The sequence below is a fragment of the Callorhinus ursinus genome, unplaced genomic scaffold, assembly GCF_003265705.2.
Source record: "Callorhinus ursinus isolate GAN/ISIS: 27379988/994484 unplaced genomic scaffold, GSC_fseal_2.0 scaffold45, whole genome shotgun sequence".
NCBI lineage: Eukaryota > Metazoa > Chordata > Mammalia > Carnivora > Otariidae > Callorhinus > Callorhinus ursinus.
The window spans coordinates 4,436,515-4,452,854 of record NW_027397107.1 but is presented as its reverse complement, the minus strand read 5'-3'; the positions used below and the strand labels follow the sequence as shown (position 1 = coordinate 4,452,854).

The 16,340-nt window shown below is 44.0% G+C and overlaps 1 protein-coding gene across 4 annotated transcripts in view; it reads left to right on the top strand.

Moving 5' to 3' along the window:
- Nucleotides 1-9,758, top strand: part of PDE8A (phosphodiesterase 8A) — a 157,354-nt gene extending 147,596 nt beyond the window's left edge. For all 4 annotated transcript variants that reach the window (XM_073882214.1, XM_073882213.1, XM_025893231.2 and 1 more), the window contains 2 exons: nt 7,638-7,767; nt 8,414-9,758. In XM_073882214.1, coding sequence (XP_073738315.1) covers nt 7,638-7,767; nt 8,414-8,520 — 237 coding nt within the window. In that variant the 3' untranslated portion in view covers nt 8,521-9,758. The remainder of the gene's footprint in view (nt 1-7,637; nt 7,768-8,413) is intronic.
- Nucleotides 9,759-16,340: the final 6,582 nt, after the last annotated feature.

Below are 16,340 nucleotides of genomic sequence, written 5' to 3'. Positions count from 1 at the left end.
TTGTTGGGCATGGAGCCTACTTTAAAAAAAAAAAAAAAAAAAAAAAAAAGAGGGGGTGGAAACACTTTCCAACTCATTTTATGAAGCCATTATCATCCTGATATCTAAATCTGATAAAGACAATACCAGGAGCAAATTACAGTCCACTATCTTCATGAACATAGATGCAGAGATACTTAATTAAATAGTATATAAAGAGGACACTATCTCATCATAGAGTTTTTTCCAAGGATGCAAAGTCAGTTTAATATCAGAAAAATCAAGAATTACCATCCCCATACTCAAGTAAAGGAGAAAAACATGATTATTTCAGTAGATACAGAAAAAGTATTTGACAAGATTCAACATTCATTCATCAAAAAAACACTTAGCAAACCAGGAATAGAAGAGAACTTACTTTAAAAGGGGCATCTACAAAAACTTACAGCTGACATTATATTTAATGGTGAAATATTGAATACATTCTCAAGATTGGAAAAAAGGGAAGGGCACCACCTCTGTTGAACATTGTATTGGCTGTCCTAGCCATTGCAATAAAGAGAAAAAAGGTACAAAGAATAGAAAACAATTTTTTTTCTATTTGCAGATGACACAATTTTTTATATGGAAAGCTCTAAGGAGTGTACAAAACAATAGCATTAATAAGGATTTGATTTAGCAAGGTCCTAAGACACAAGGCCCTAGGACACAAAAATATATAGTATTTTAGTACTAGCCAAAAACAATTGGAAAAGTGAAACTAAAACCCTAATCCTATTTGCATAGCAATAAAAAAATCTAGGAACAAATTTAATAAAAAGAAGTCCAGTCCTTTACACTGAAAACCACAAAATATTGCTGAGAAATTAAAAGAACACTTGAAAACATGTAGAAGTATACCAAGTCTACAGATTGGAAGGCTTTCTTTTGTTAAGGTACAGTTTTCTCCAAACTGATGTGTAATCAATGCAGTTCCAATCAAAATCCCAGGGGGTTGTTTTGTTGTTTTGTCTGGGGGGAGTTTGGGGTTGTTTTGGTTTCTTTGTAGAAATTGACAAACTGATTCTAAAATTTATATGGAAAGGTGAAGGATCTTGAATAAGCAAAGCAAACTTGAAAAAAGTTGGAAATTTTACACTGTTTGTCTTTAGAACTTAATCAAGCCAGTGTGGTGCTAGCATCAAGTGTCAGATACACGGATGGAAAAGAACACAGAGGCCTCAGATACGGGCCACATCTGCACACTCGGTGGGGAAAGGAAAAGTTTTTCGGCAAGTGGTATTGGAATACTTAGATATCTCCAGCCGACAAAAAATGGACCACAACTTCTGCCTCATACCAGAGGAGTATCATTTCACAATGGATCACACACCTAAATATAAAACCTAAAACCATAAAGCTTTTAAAGAAAAACACAGGAGAATTCCTTGGTCATTTAGAAGTGGACAGATATTTTGTAGTTACAGAAAACCACCACTATAAAAAGAAAATTTGGGAAATGAGAATCAAAATTCAGGAATTATGCTCATCTAAGCACAGGAAGCCACATTGGAAGAAAATATCTACAAACCCTGTCAGACAATCAGCCGTATTCAGGATATATAAGCAATCGTAGCTCATTAATAAAAAGACAAACCACCTAATTTAAAATGGCCAAATATTTTAACAGACACTTCACAAAAGGAGATGTATGAACAGTCAATAAGCCTTTGAAAAGTGCTGAACATATTAGTCATCAGGGAAATAGATGTTAGAACCACAGTGAAACGCCACTGTATACCACAAGAGTAGCTAGAAGTTTCAGAGACGGACAGTACTGTTCATGAGGACGTGGAGCATCTGGGATTCGTTCATCAGTAATAGGTGTGTAAAATGCTACAACCTGTTTGGGAAGCAGTTTAGCAGGAGAGGTGTGTATGTGTGGTAAAATACACATAAAATTTAACATTTTCAGCGATCATGGGTTCTGCTTTCCTTCACTGCTTTAATATGGTATATCACATCAACTGATTTTAGATGCTGAACCATCCTTGTATTAGTGGACTAAATCCCATCTAGTCATGGTGCATGATCCTTTAATGTGCTTCTGGATTCTGTTTGCTATTTTGTTGAGGATTTTTCTATCAATATTCATAAGGGATATTGGTCTGTGGTTTTTCTGGCCATGTCTTTGCCAAGCTTTGGTATCAGGGTAATGCTGGCCTCATAGGTTGAATTAGGAAGTGTCCTCTCCTCTTCAATTTTTTGGAAGAGTTTAAGAAGGATTGGTGTTAATTCTATTTGAGAGTTTGGTAGAATTCACCAATGAAGCCATCTGGTCCAGGGCTTTTCTTTATTGGGAGGTTTTTGATTACTGGGTTGAACATCCTTACTAGTTATATATCTACTCAGATTCTCATTTCTTCATAATTGAGTCTTAGGTTATAGGTTTCTAAGAATGTTAATTTCATCTAGGTTATCCATTTTGTTGGGGTACAACTGTTTACGGTATCCCCTTATAATCATTTATTTCTATAAAATGGGTAGTAATGTCCCCCCCTTTTTTTTTATTTTGTTCTTTTGTTCCACTTTTACTTCTGATTTTAGTATTTTGAACCTTCTTTTTTCTTAGTCTGTCTAGTAAAGATTTTTCAGTTGTGTTGATCTTTCCAGAGAACTTTTTTGGTTTTGTTAATTTTCTCTATTTTTCTATTCTCTATTTTACTTAACTCTGCTCTAGTCTGTTATTCCTTTACTTCTGCTGACTTTGAGTTTAGTGTGTTCTCTTTCTAAAGTTAGGTTGTTGAATTAAGAGTTTTCTTTTTAATGTAGGTACTTATAGCCGTAAATTTCCCTGTCAGCCCTACTTTTATCTCATCCCATAACTTTCTAGATGTTGTGTTTTCATTTCTATTTGCCTCGAGGTATTTTATCATTTTCCTGGTGATTTCTTCTTTGGCCCCTTGGTTGTTTAAGAGTATTTGATTCCCACATACTTGTGAATTTTGCAGGTTACTTCCTGTTGATTTCCAGTTTCATTCCAAGTAGAATAAGTACTTTGGATGATTCTAATCTTTAAAATATTGAGACTTGTTTTGTGGCCAGCATACATTTTATCTTAGAGAATGTTCCACTTATGCTTGAGAAAAATTATCTTAAGTGTTGCTAGATGAATATTCTCTTAATGTCTCTGAAGTCCCATCGGTTTTTATTATTCAAGTCCTCAATCCCTTATTGATCTAGCTGTTTTGTCCATTATCCAAAGTGTAGAACTGAAGTCTCCAACTATTATTATAGAAGTGTCTGTGTCTCCCTCCAGTTCTGTCCGTGTTTTCTTCATGTATTTTGGAACTCTGATGTTTGGTGTATATAGGCTTGTAATTGTTGCATCTTCTTGGTAAATTAACCTGTTTATCAATACATAGTGTCCTTCTCTGTGTCTGTTTTTGACTTAAAAGTCTATTTTGTCTGATAGTAGCATAACCACCTCAGCTCTCTTGGTTATTTCATGGAATACCTTTTCCCATCCTTTCAACCTGTTTGTGTCTTGATATCTGATAGAAAGTCTTTGGTAGACAGTATATAGTTGGATCAGGATTTTGTCCATTCTGCCACCTGTGCCTTTTGATTGGGGAGTTTAAACCATTTACATTTAAGATAATTACTGATGAGGAAGGACTTACTTTTGCCATTTTGTTTTCTTTATGTCTTACAGCTTTTTTGTCCCTCCTTTTCCCCATTACTGCCTGCCCTTGTGTTTGATTTTTTTGTAGTGACACATTTGATCACCTCACTTCCTTCTGTGTGTAAAAAAAAAAAAATTTTTTTTTTTTTTTTTGCAGTTAGCATAGTACATATACCATCTTAAAGTTAGGTAACTTATTTCAAATTGATACCAGCTTCAGTCATATATACAAACTCTTGTAGATCTCTGTCTCCCCACCCCACTTTGATGTCACAGATGACATACTGATACAGTATGTACCCATTAATGTGTGTAATTCGTATGCGTGTCTTTTAAGTCCTACAGAGTATAATGGAATTACAAACCAAAATTAAAGTAATACTGCTTTGTATATTTGCCTTTATGTTTACCTTTGCTGGAGACTGTCCCATCTTCATATGACCTGGAGTTACGGTCTGGCTTCTTTTCCCTTCAACCTGACAGACTCCCTCTAGCATTTCTCATAAGCCAGACCCAGTGCTAATGAGTCCTCTCCGCTTCTGTTTATCTGGGAGTACCTTCATTTCTCCCTCGGTTTTGAAGAACAGTTTCGCCAGATAAAGAGTTCTCAGTTGACAGGTTTGTCTTCTAGTACTTTACATCATTTCTTTCCCTGCTTACCGGCCTCCAAGGCTTCTGAGAAATCAGCCAGACATCTTACAGAGAATTTCTTGTAACAAGTCACTCTTCTCTTGCTGCTTTTAAGAGTCTTTGTTTTTGGCTTTTGACAGTTTGGTTATGATGTGTCCCAATATGGTTCTTTTGGGGTTTATTTGGAGTTATTTAGCTTCTTGGTTTTATAGATTTAGGTCTTTCTTCAAGTGATGGCAGTTTAGGGCTATTTCTTCAAATAGGCTCTGCCCCTTTCTCTCTTGACAGGACTGTGATAATGCATATATTGGTCCCTTTGATAATGTCCCATAAGTCCGTTAGGCTCTTGTCACTTTTCTTGTTTTTTTTTCTTTCGCCTCCTCAGACTCGAGAATCTCAAGTGCCCTGTCTTTTTTTTTTCTTCCACCTGCTTACATCTGCTGTTGACTCTCTCTAGTGAGTTTTTCAAATCTTTCTTTTTATTTTTCAGCTCCAGAATTCTATTTGGGTCCTTTTTATAATTTCTTTCTCTTTTTGCTATTCTTATTTGGTTCCTGTATCAGTTTCCTGATTTCCTTTAGCCCTTTGTCGTGTTTTCCTTTAGCTCTTTGAGCAGCTATAAGATGGTTATTTTAGAGTCTTTGTTTAGTAAGTCCAGTGCCTGTGTTTCTTCAGGGATGGCTTCTGCTGGCTTCTTTTCTTCTTTTGGATAGGCTGTTCTCTGTTTCTTTGGCCTTGTGTTGAAAATTGTACATGGGGGTGGGGATGAACGACCCACCTCTCACAGTCTTTGTTCTGGTGGGTGGGGGGAGGGAACACATCTTTCAGTCTTTGCAGTTTGCTCTGTGCCTGGGAAGTCCTTCACTAATGAGCCAGGCTCTCTCCAAGCTCCAGGATTAGCCCCACACGAAGGTGGAAGTTCACCTCACATCGTTTCTGCACAAGTCGGGCCTGGGCCCATGTGCGGCCCTCTCAGTTCTGCTGTATATACAGCTGCTTTTGAATGTGTACTGTCGGAGTCCTCCCAGCTTCTCCTTGGGGCCTTACACTACTGCAGGTCTCCACCCATAACATCTTGCCCCCAGCATCTGTGTGTCTGTAAATCCCATGCACCTTTCCCAAACACTAGCCATTTTTGCACGAGAGCGCGGAGTTAGGTGAAACAGACCAGCCCTTTGGGCGGCCGCCAGACGGGTTAGAATTTTGCAAATAAGATTAGCTCTAGTCCCTCCAGTTCAAGGGAAGCAGCTGGGAACAGGGCTGCTGTTTCCAGACCAAGACTGTGCTGGGGCGGGGTGAGTAAAGACTCCATGATGTTTTCTACCATTTTGAATCTCATGGGAAAACCGTCTCCAGGAGAGCCTAAGGGCCCTGGAAGAAGTTCCATGCACCTGTCACACTGGGCCTAAGAGGACCCAGAGTAGGAGGTCTCCCCGATCTCCAGCGGGCCAGCCGCTCCCGTGTGCAGGCAGAGGGGGCAGCAGGGCCAGAACGGGCACTGGAGCCACAGAAGCTGGACTGAGGGAGCGTCTGCCTTGGCGGCCCTGAGAGCGGGGTCGGTGTCTGGCAGAGCCCGAGAGAGAATGTCAGGAGAGCCAACCCCCCTCCCCCCGCCCCGCCCCCAGGGCCCAGCTCCCCGAGCCAGGCAGCCCCGTCAGGCCCGTGAACCTGAGACTCTCCGTGCACCGACTGCCCCTTTTGGACAGCTGCCAGCCTGTGGCCTGACGCGGCCCTTCCCCCAGCCAGCAGAGGCCGACCGTTGCTGGCGGGCCCTAGCGCCCCGAGCCCGCCGCCAGCACCGCCCGGAGCAGCAGGGGCTCTTGGTGCTGCCGGGAGCGCCGGCCTCCTCCAGGCCCCGCTCCCGGCACCGTCCGCGGCAGCCTCGGTGCTTCTCGGGAGTGCTGGGCCCCGTGCCGTCAGCGGACCAGCCCCGCCGCCCGCTAGCCGCCGCCCTCCAGTGGGGCGTCCAGGTGGAGAGCCGCGGGAGTGACGCCCCCTTCCAGGGAAGGTGTGGGGCGCTGTTCTCGCCGGGCCTGCGGCCTCAGAGCCGCCCGCGTGCGGAGCAGCGAGGCCGCGGGACAGGAAGCAGCTCCCGGCCAGTGGTCAGGGAGAGTTGTGCGGAGAGGGTCCCCCAGGCCCAGTACAAGGGCAAGAGTGGCAGGGGGTGGGGACCAGCTCCGCGCCCCGGGAGGAGTTTTCTTTGGTCTTGCTGCACACCTGAACCCTCGGCCCAGTCGGCCGCTCCCCCGGCCCCTCTCCGCTCGCAGCAGCCCTGCCACCCAGCCCCCACCACCGGGCACCCTCGGCCCTGGGCTCTTGCTGCACGTGCTCCCACCGGCAGGCCCTGCGGCGAAGGCCGTGCCAGGTCACTGTGCCCGCTCTCCCCGCTGCACCCCTACGGCACCCGTACGGCGCCCCTGCGCGTGCCCTCCCTGCGGCCCCTCCCTCCAGTGCCGAGCAGCCCCTGCTCTCTTCCTTCCTCGCCTCACCTGGCCCGGCCGCCGGCACCCCAGGCTCTGGCGAGCTGCTCGGACGGTGAGGGATGACGACCCAGGTGCCAGAGCCCGGGGTGGGGGGGACGCCCCAGCGCCTTCGGTCACCACCCCCCTCACCTATCGTTTTGAGCTGCCCGCCGAGCCCATGCCCGCCTTACGGACCCTGCGCTCCGTCCCCTCCCGCCACCCCCCTCCCTGTGACCGGTGACCCTCGTGTCTCACTGCGGACATCCCCTCACCCTTTCTCCAGGACACTTTGGTGAAAGCAAGACCTTATTTTTAAAAAGGAGCTCCCTTACCTCTTTCAAGATAAAATTAAGATCCTGGGGGAAAAGGTTTATTTTCATTTTTTTGCAAAGCTCTCGAATCCTAGACAGTCTGGAAGAGTCTGACTAAAGGACTTAAAAACTGCTCATCTCGGAGCTTCCCCCCCCCCCCCACCTCAAGGATCTCAAGGGTGTTTAGCACTTTTTCAAATAAGGTAACTGACTGGAAGTGAGAAGCAGCCCCTCCATCCTTCTTTGTGAAGGGGTGGTTTCTTTCCCACCATTGCGGGCCTGGCGCTGGAAACGCTTGCAGGGTAGGAGGCCCGGGGTGTGACGAGCAGCCGAGCATGTTCGCGGGCTACACGGGCCGCTTGGGATCTCAAGCTTCGGCAAGAAGCTTCCAGGTGTCGGAAAGGAGAGCTGGGCGGGGTGGGGGGGGTCATCAGGCCCCCCTGGCACAGAGCTGCCCCGCTCCAGGCACACTTGCTGTCTGGGGCAGAGCCGGATGTCTGGCTCTAGCGGTGGCCACTGCTCCCCAGGAGCTCCCGGGTGAGCAGAGCCAGATACTGGAGTCTCTTAATTCGGACATTTTCTCCTTTACAGACTGATGAGGAGAAGCGGAAGGACTTACCTGTGGTGATGCCAGTTTTTGACAGAAACACCTGCAGCATCCCCAAATCCCAGATCTCCTTCATTGACTACTTCATCACAGACATGTTCGATGCTTGGGATGGTAAGGCCTTTCCCAGTGGGCTTCCCTCAAGAATGAAAGGGGCAGCCACATGTTAATAGTGTAGCTGGCTCTAGAATGGGTTTGGGGGCTTAGACTCTCAAGGAGGACTAAGGAGGAGAACTCTGCCTTCCCCGAGGACCCCTGAAGCCTGGGTGCCCTTCCTGCCCCCTCCCCTGCTCAGGGCTTCAGCCACCACGGCCCTGCGTGCTTCCTGGCTCGTGGCCTTTCCCCCCACCCCCTGCCCGCGAGGACATGGTGTAAGTGGAGCCTGTGTGGAGTCAGAAGCTGCGGGGTGGCGGGGGGGACCAGAGAGCCGATCAGGACCATCGGTGGGAGGCTCACTGCCTTCCTAACAGCCCCTGCCCCCAGGAGCTGATGAAATGCTCAAGCAGCTTCCCTCCCCTCTGTGGCACCCGCCAGAGTTGTCAGCTCCCCGTGTGGTGGCGGAGGAGCTGCTGGGCCCTCACTGGGGAGTTGAGTTCAGTAGCCCGGGCTCACTCCACCTGCACGGTGGGTGCTGCGTTGGTGTAGCAGGACGCAGATGTTTGCTGCCACCAGTCCTTCCTCAAAATGCCTTCTCCTTAGACAGCCCGGACTTCTCATCTGAGGCTGTGAAGGAGATCACGTTCCTGTGCTTTCTCTCCAGCCTTTGTAGACCTGCCCGAGTTAATGCAGCATCTTGACAACAACTTTAAATACTGGAAAGGACTGGATGAAATGAAGCTGCGGAGCCTCCGACCGCCCCCGGAATAGTGCGTCACACCGCCTGGGCCCTGAAGCTTTGTCCCTCCACTCATTTGCAATTCCTGAGGGCAGCCAGAGTTCCTGAGTCCTTTCAGTATTAGGCAGAACAGTGCCCACGTCTGCAGAGCCTGTGAAAGCACATGGGGCCATCGCTGACCTTCTGCAGCCACCATCCGATGCCATTGCCGCAAAGTGCGACCTAGTCCACCATATTGGGCCTGCGGCAGGGGCTCTTAGGAAAGTCACAGGAGAACCAGCACTAACTTTCCTTATGAGCTCAGAGGGACCCTCCAAAGGACACTGATGGATTTCCTGCCAGTGACGGAGAATAGTCTTGTTGCAAACAATTTCTCTCAACTGTGTCCAGCACTTACAAACAGCTCATGGCAATCGGAGCTTTAGGAACTTTTTCACATCATAGAAGGTGCAATCACTCACTTTGGAACACTACTGAAAGTGACTTCTCTTTTGAAACTGAGTAGCAAATGAAAAATATGAAAATTTTGAAGTTGATTATTAAATACAAAGAAATTTTGAAGTTGATTAATATCAATTATTAAAATGTTTTATTTATTTTATTAGAAGTTCAATATTTTCTATGAATTTTGAAATACTTCAAAGCCAAAGCCAACTTTAAATGCCATGACCAAATTTACATGATTCATATTCATTAAATATGTATTACTCGGTGTACAGACTTATTTTCATAATGCAAATTAAAACTATAAAATGACACATTTTTACTGCACTACAGAAATATTTGTGTATGTTAGACTCTTTTCTGATTGATGCTAGTTGGGAAAAGCGGTCTTGTGGGAGGCTCTGAGTCTAAAGCCCTCAAGGAGAGCAACTCCTCCGTACAGGAAGCAGAGTTCTGAAACTCTGGTCATCTGATGGGCTTTGCCAGTGACTCCCCAAAGTCAACGAAACTCAGACCTAACACCTTTTTCCTAAAATAATTGAATTCCCAAAAATCTGCCTTATTTTATAGTGTTTCTACAAGATACTCCCTATGAAAGAACAAAAATGGACTGTTTAGTGAGCTGACATTTTATAACCAATTTGTTTTCATCTGAGGTGGGAATCTTTGATTCCAGAAATTTATAAGGTTCTGTATCTTCACATTTTGAATAAGTGTAGTACCGTAAAAAATGACACATGATGACATGTCAAAGTGCTTGTCATTTCATTTTAAAGTTGTATTTTTTCCCCAGATAAAAATGAAATTAAACTATGTTTTTAAGAAATCATGTGTCACCTTTTCATTGGAGTCTTATAATACTTAACATAAGATACCTTTATATTACAGAGAAGATTAATAGTTAAATGACTTTTTCAAGGTCACAAAAAGACAGATGAATATGTTGAAAACTTCTCGCTGCTTGGTACCCATTTAAAGCTGTCAGGGCTGGCTCCTCAGAAGTCCCTTTTTCTAAGGAAACAAAGACCCCTCTTCCTGTGTGAGGACATTTGACCTAGGTTGGTCACTGTAGACCGAGGTGGGAGAAAGCCCTCTCCTCTCCTCTCCGTGCCAGGAAAGAAAAGGAAATGACTTCCGTGAGCAACTCAACCATCATGAAGTAGAGCAGTGCATGCGGTATCTAGAATCTGCACCGCCCAGACCGCACAATAATCTGAAAGAGACTTTAAAGGGAGTCTGCCTAACATGTTTCAAGAGAGAAAAGCAGCAATAGAAACCATAAGGTAAACGAAGGTGGTTTTAAAAATAGGTAGATTTGAGAAAGAACCTAATAGACATTCTAGATATGAAGAATATAGTCATTGAAACAAACAGAAAATTCCTGCAGAGATTTCACAGAAGGCCAGACGTAAGAGAGAAGTGGTAAACTGGAAGACTTGAAGTTACAGCCCAGCAGCCCAGAGGTTTTAAATTAAAATTAAAATATGGGAGGTTGAATGAAATGCTTCAAAATATGTCTAAATTAGGAGATCCAGAATAAGTGGGAGAGGTACTATCCACAGAAAGCCTGAGAGTCCCTCGGGATTTGACACACACACACACACACACACACACACACACACACACACACACACCCTCAGATTTAAAGAACGCACTGAACCCCAAGTAGGAAAAACAAAACCCATCTACACAACATAGTGTGGAGCTCCAAACCTAACAGTTGTGAGAAAAGAGCCATCACTTACAAGGGAACTAGTGTTAGAGTGCTGTCAGACTTCTCAGCCAGAAGACCAAGGAATAACCTCTTCAAAATATGCAAGGAAACGGTCAGCCTAGAATCACATACCCATCTAAACTATCAAGAGTGAGGTTGTAGAGCACAATTTTAGACATGCACACAGTTAATTATAAACAGACTCCTGTGGAAAGAAATGCTGAAAGATATACTTCTATAAAATGAGTCCAGAAAGAAAGAGGTAGGTTATGAAAGCAACGGTAAACAAAGAAGTCGGTAATTATCTGGGCGAGGCTAAGTAAGCATTCTGAGTGGGGCAAAAATAATAGTGATGTATCATCAGGAAGGGGCAGGTATACAAGAGGATAAGTTAAATGTTGCGGAGGACAAAAGAGATGTTTATTATAGACTTTCAAAATGATTACCTAAAAGTTAAGGGAAATTGCCAAAGGAATAAAAGAATAATGGAATTTAAAAGCACTAAAAGGAAAGCTAAGTGAAGAAATAAAATGTAACGGGACTAATCTGGGTGGCTCAGTCGGTTGAACGTTGAACTTGGTTTCAACTCAGGTCATGATCTCAGGGTCATGAGATCAAGCCCTGCATCAGGCTCTGTGCTCAGCACGGAGTCTGCTTGAGATTCTCCCTCTGCCCCTTCCCCCCACTTGCACATTCTCTCTCATGCACTCTTTTTAAAAAAAATTTAAAAAAAGAAAATGTAACTAATGCAACCTGTAAGAGATAAATGGAAAAATAAACTATGAATAAGACAATGACAGAAATAAGTACAAATATAAGCACACAGCATCTACATAATAAAATATCTGTAGGTGAAAAATTACCTGTTGACATGGGACTCTGGAAACATTCCTAAAAGGACACCAAAGCCTTTAGAAAGCACACAAGAAATAAATTATCTACAAATTAAAAATTCCATATGACAAAATAACACAAGTCATGCTAGAAACCATGCCTCGGATTGAGGGATGACCTACAGAAGTAACACATTCATATGCAAAATATGTAAAGAATTCCCAGAAGTCTGTAAGGGCAAAAAACCAAAGTATTTTATACCCTTCAGATTAACAAGTTTTTAGCATCTGACAATACTGAGTGTTGATGAGAGGATGAGAAAATGTGAACTTGCAAACTTTCGTGTAGGAAGGTAAGAACAATGGAAAGCAATTTGGAAATATCCACTAAAGTTCCTCAATTCAGCAATTTTACTTCTAGATCTAGAGAAATTTGTCAGTGTGCACAAAATGATGTATTTCAGGATCTTCACACTAGGATTTTGTCACAGTGAAAAAGTAGCAACAGTCTAAATGTCCTTAGGAGGAGAATGGATAAAGAGATTGTGACTTCATACTCAGACTGTGGTATATTGTGGTAGACCATTTCTCCCAATGGTCCCTGCCTCCTGGTATCCACAACTTTGGGATGGACCTAGTAGTTTGCTTCTAACCAATAATGTATGGCAAAAATGATGGTGTGACACTTCCAAGATGTGGCTACAAAAGATAATATGCTCATTTCCTAGGGCTGCCCTAACAAATGACCACAAATGGGTAGCTTAAAACAGCAGAAATTTATTTTCTCACAGTTCTGGGGACCAGAAATCTGCGATCAAGCTGTTGACAAGGTGGTTCCTTATGTAAGTTCTAAGGGTGGAACCATCCCATGCCTTTCTCCCAGCTCTTGGTAATTGCCAGCAATCCTTAGCATTCCTTGGCTAGTAGATGCATCCTTCCAATTTCTGCTTCCGTCTTCATGTGGCCTGGGTATATCTGTATGACATCTCATAAGGACACCAGTCATTTAGGGGCCACTTGGATTTCAAACATCCCAGCTCACAACCCTTAATTAATTCCATCTGCAAAGACTCTCTTTCCAAATAAGGCCTCAATCCTGGGATTCTAGGGGATCTGAATTTTGGTGAATACTTCAACCCATTACAGATAGTGATATCCATCTTGCTCACACCCTCTTGTTCTTATTTGCTTGCTCTGATGAGGCAAGCTACTCTGTTGTGAGCTGCTGCTCCTTGGAGAAGCCCACGTGGCAAGAAAGTGAGGGTATCCTCCAGCCCACAACCATGATGCAAAGGAGTCATGCTGCCAGCAACCACACGAGTGTGTTGGAAGCAGATTCTGCCACAGCGGGCCTTCAGATGGGACCACAGCCCAGCAGACACCTTGATTACAGCCTTAGGAGAGACCCTGAGCCAACTAGGGATCCACACTTGGATCGTACCCACAGAAATCCAGATATTCAATGTTTTGTTAAGCCAGCCAACTTTAATGTACTGCACACTAACAAATAACTGATAAAGAATGAAACATAGCTACAGATGTCAACTGTGAAAAAGTGTAAGAACACTACTGAATGAAAAGGCTAAATTGCAATAGGACACCATTCACACAAATTTTTTTGAATACCCAAAACAATACCCTGTTGTTCATGGAAAAAGTAATGGTAGGAACATTAAAATGTTGAGGAAGTTTACAAATATGGTGAACTGGCTTGTGCAACACTAAGATCCCGGTGTACACACAAACTAGAGAGCCAAAAGCTTTCCCACCAAACTCCCTCGCACCGACATTTCTGTATCTAATTTAGGATCACCTGTCAGAGGCAACTGTGCAAGATTCTTGATTTAGAAGTGAGTCAGAAGGGGAGAGAACACAGAGGGCTATGTTTTGCACATCAGGAATGGCTTTCCATGCCAGTGGCTGCGGTGGAGGAGTTCCAACTGTGGTAGAAACAGGAAGGCTCTGGGGCCACAACAGCGGACTTGGCCACACAGCCCAGCCCAGCCCAGCCCTGAAGCGTGGTTTTAGGGAGACTTTCTGGGAAACTCAGGCAAGACTCTGTTTCTTCAGTCCTTCCACTGATAAATCCCTTCTGCTTCAACTGGCTAGGGGAGGAGGGGATTCTCTGTTCTCAAAATTAAGGAATTTGACCAAGACCAGAAGGCCACACACCGGCCAACTTCTTGAAAGTGGTTCTTGGGGGCAGGGGAGGGATGTGTACTGGGGAGACATTCAAAGGGAACTATCCTCATTTAATTTTGAAAAGTAAACATCTAGAGCAGATAGCAAAGTATTAACATTTATTAATTCTGGTAATGAGTATATGTGTTTTTTAAAAATATATTGCTCCACGTTTTAATATGTTGAAATATTTCATAATCTTTTTAAAAATGAGATCATGCCTGGTGACAAGGTGGCTAGAATATATTTAAGTAGAGAAAATCTAAGTAGTGTGCGAAACACAGAAGTCATGAAAACAATGATGAAGTCAACTATAAAAAATATTATATATATCAACCACAGTAATTCAAAAGAAAAGGGAAAGTTTTGTGATTTATTTGACAAAAAGCTTACTTCCACAATACTGGTTTTTGGAGACTTCTATAAGGAAAAAATTCAGTAGAAATAAATAGAAACATGATATGAACAGAAAATTCATGGAAAACAGCAGTATAAGAGTTTCTTAAACAAAATTTTATGCTAAACCTGATAGTAATTGATACAAATTAAGACAATTTGAGATATTTTTCAGCTTTAAGATTAGTAAAGAACAAAAAGTTTGATAACACAATGTGTTCACAGGGATGTGTGGACACAGACACTCTGACACAGGACAAGTGAGCATAAATTGGTACGACCTCCGTGGAGGGCAACTTTGTCAAATCTATCCGAGTCACAAATCTATGTGCATTGTGACCTAACAATCTACTTCCAAACACATCTTAAGATATACTCACACATGAGAAATGACACGTATACAGATTTACAACAGCCCTGCATATAATAGTAAAAGGCTGGAAATAGCTTAAATGTCTATCATTTAAGAAGAGTAAGTAAATATGTGATGGTATGTTCCCTCAGTGGATACCATGCAGATATAAATGAGAAGGTTCTTTGTGTTACTTATATGAAGAGATTATAAAGATGTGTTGCTAAGTGTGGGGGGAAGCATAACACAAAATGTATATATGTGTGTGTGTGTGTGTGTGTGTGTGTGTGTGTGTGTGTGTGTGTGTAGAGAGAGAAAGAAAATGAGCACACTAGAATTGTTTAAACACTAAATAACCTTAAAATCTCGGTTGTACATGCAGGAAACAATACAGGTTTCCTGTGGAGAAGGCATTGGTGGCTTGGGAACAGGGCTGGAGGGGAGACTTCTCGTTGTATGTCCACTGTCCCTTTTGAATTTTAAATAGTGCCCCTGACAAATATAAAAGATTTGAGAAAATGAAAAGGCACACCCTATTTTCAGGATGAGTTAATTTTGCAAAGATGTCATTTTCCCCCCTCAACTATTCTATGAATTGAGCATGATTCCCAATTGAAAAAAAGTCTTTTTAATCTAGCCAAGTCATTCTAAGGTTCATACAGTATGTGAAGCAAAGTCAGGAAAATTCTGAATGTGAACAGCAGAGAGAGAGGACGAAGCCAAGATATAGAAACATATTAAAAAGCTGCCATTAATAAACAGTGATGCACTGCCCCCTATTTGGATGAGTAAACGGAACTGCAGAGAGCCAGAAATCAGCCCAAACACACACAGGTATTTAGTATATGATACAAGTTGCTATTTCCCATCACTGGAGGAAAGATGGATTTATTCAATAAATGTTGGGATGACTAGGTAGCTATCAGAAATAATGTGCAAATGCTTTAAAAGTAAAACAAAAACAGGATGGGGGCATTTAGGGAAGATGATGTAGGAGGATCCCAAGCTCCCCCGTCCCACAGACACACCTAGGTAACAGCTACATATATACAACTAACTCTGAAAACCTGAAGACTGGCGAACAGACCTTCCACAGTTAATCGCAGAGAAGAGGTCACACTAAAAAAGGGAGAGGCAGAGGCATGGTTGGGGGCTAAACCCCCAGTGAGACTAACTACAAATGGGAAGGACACCGCAAGCCCAGAGAAGCAGGAGGATCAGACCCCCACCCCAGGCACCGGGAAGAGGAGTCCCTAAGACATCTGGCTCTGAAAACCACAGGGGTTTAACTCCTGGAGAGCTGGAGGGCAACAGGAAACGGAGTCCCTGTCCTTAAAGGACATAATACATAAGGTGGCTGCGACACTGGACAGAAAGAGCAGTTTGAGAAGTGCTTGGGCAGTACATGTGAAGCAGATTTGCTGACTAAGACCGTGTGCTGGAGGGGCAGGGATCTTCAGATTTCTCCAGAAACAAAACTGCTGGTAGGCACCATTTCCCGTCCCCTCCCCCAGCCTAGACAGCCAGATGTTTGTGGGAGTCGGCGCGAACACTCTCCATCTACCTTACCAGCACCGCGTACCCTACTCTAATACTCCCCTGTGAAGCCGCCCCCCCAGCCCCCCATCCTCTGCAGGCATCCCTCCAAAGCAGCTCCTGTGCTGCCAAACCCTGCAGGCAGCCCTGGCAGGGACCAAAACCTGCTCTAGGGAAGAGGGGAAATAATCTCTGCCCCCCCCCCACCCTGCCTGAGTGCCTGCAAGTCTAGCAGCTGAGCCTCTTCCTTGGCTGCACAGGAGGCAAGCCCTGCGGTTGGGTGCGCCTGCGACTGTGGCAGAGAGGCTAATGACAGACAGCTAGGCTGACTGCTGGCCCACCCACCAATGAGCCCAGAGTGGCTTCAGGTCTCTCAACAGCACAGGGACCAAACCC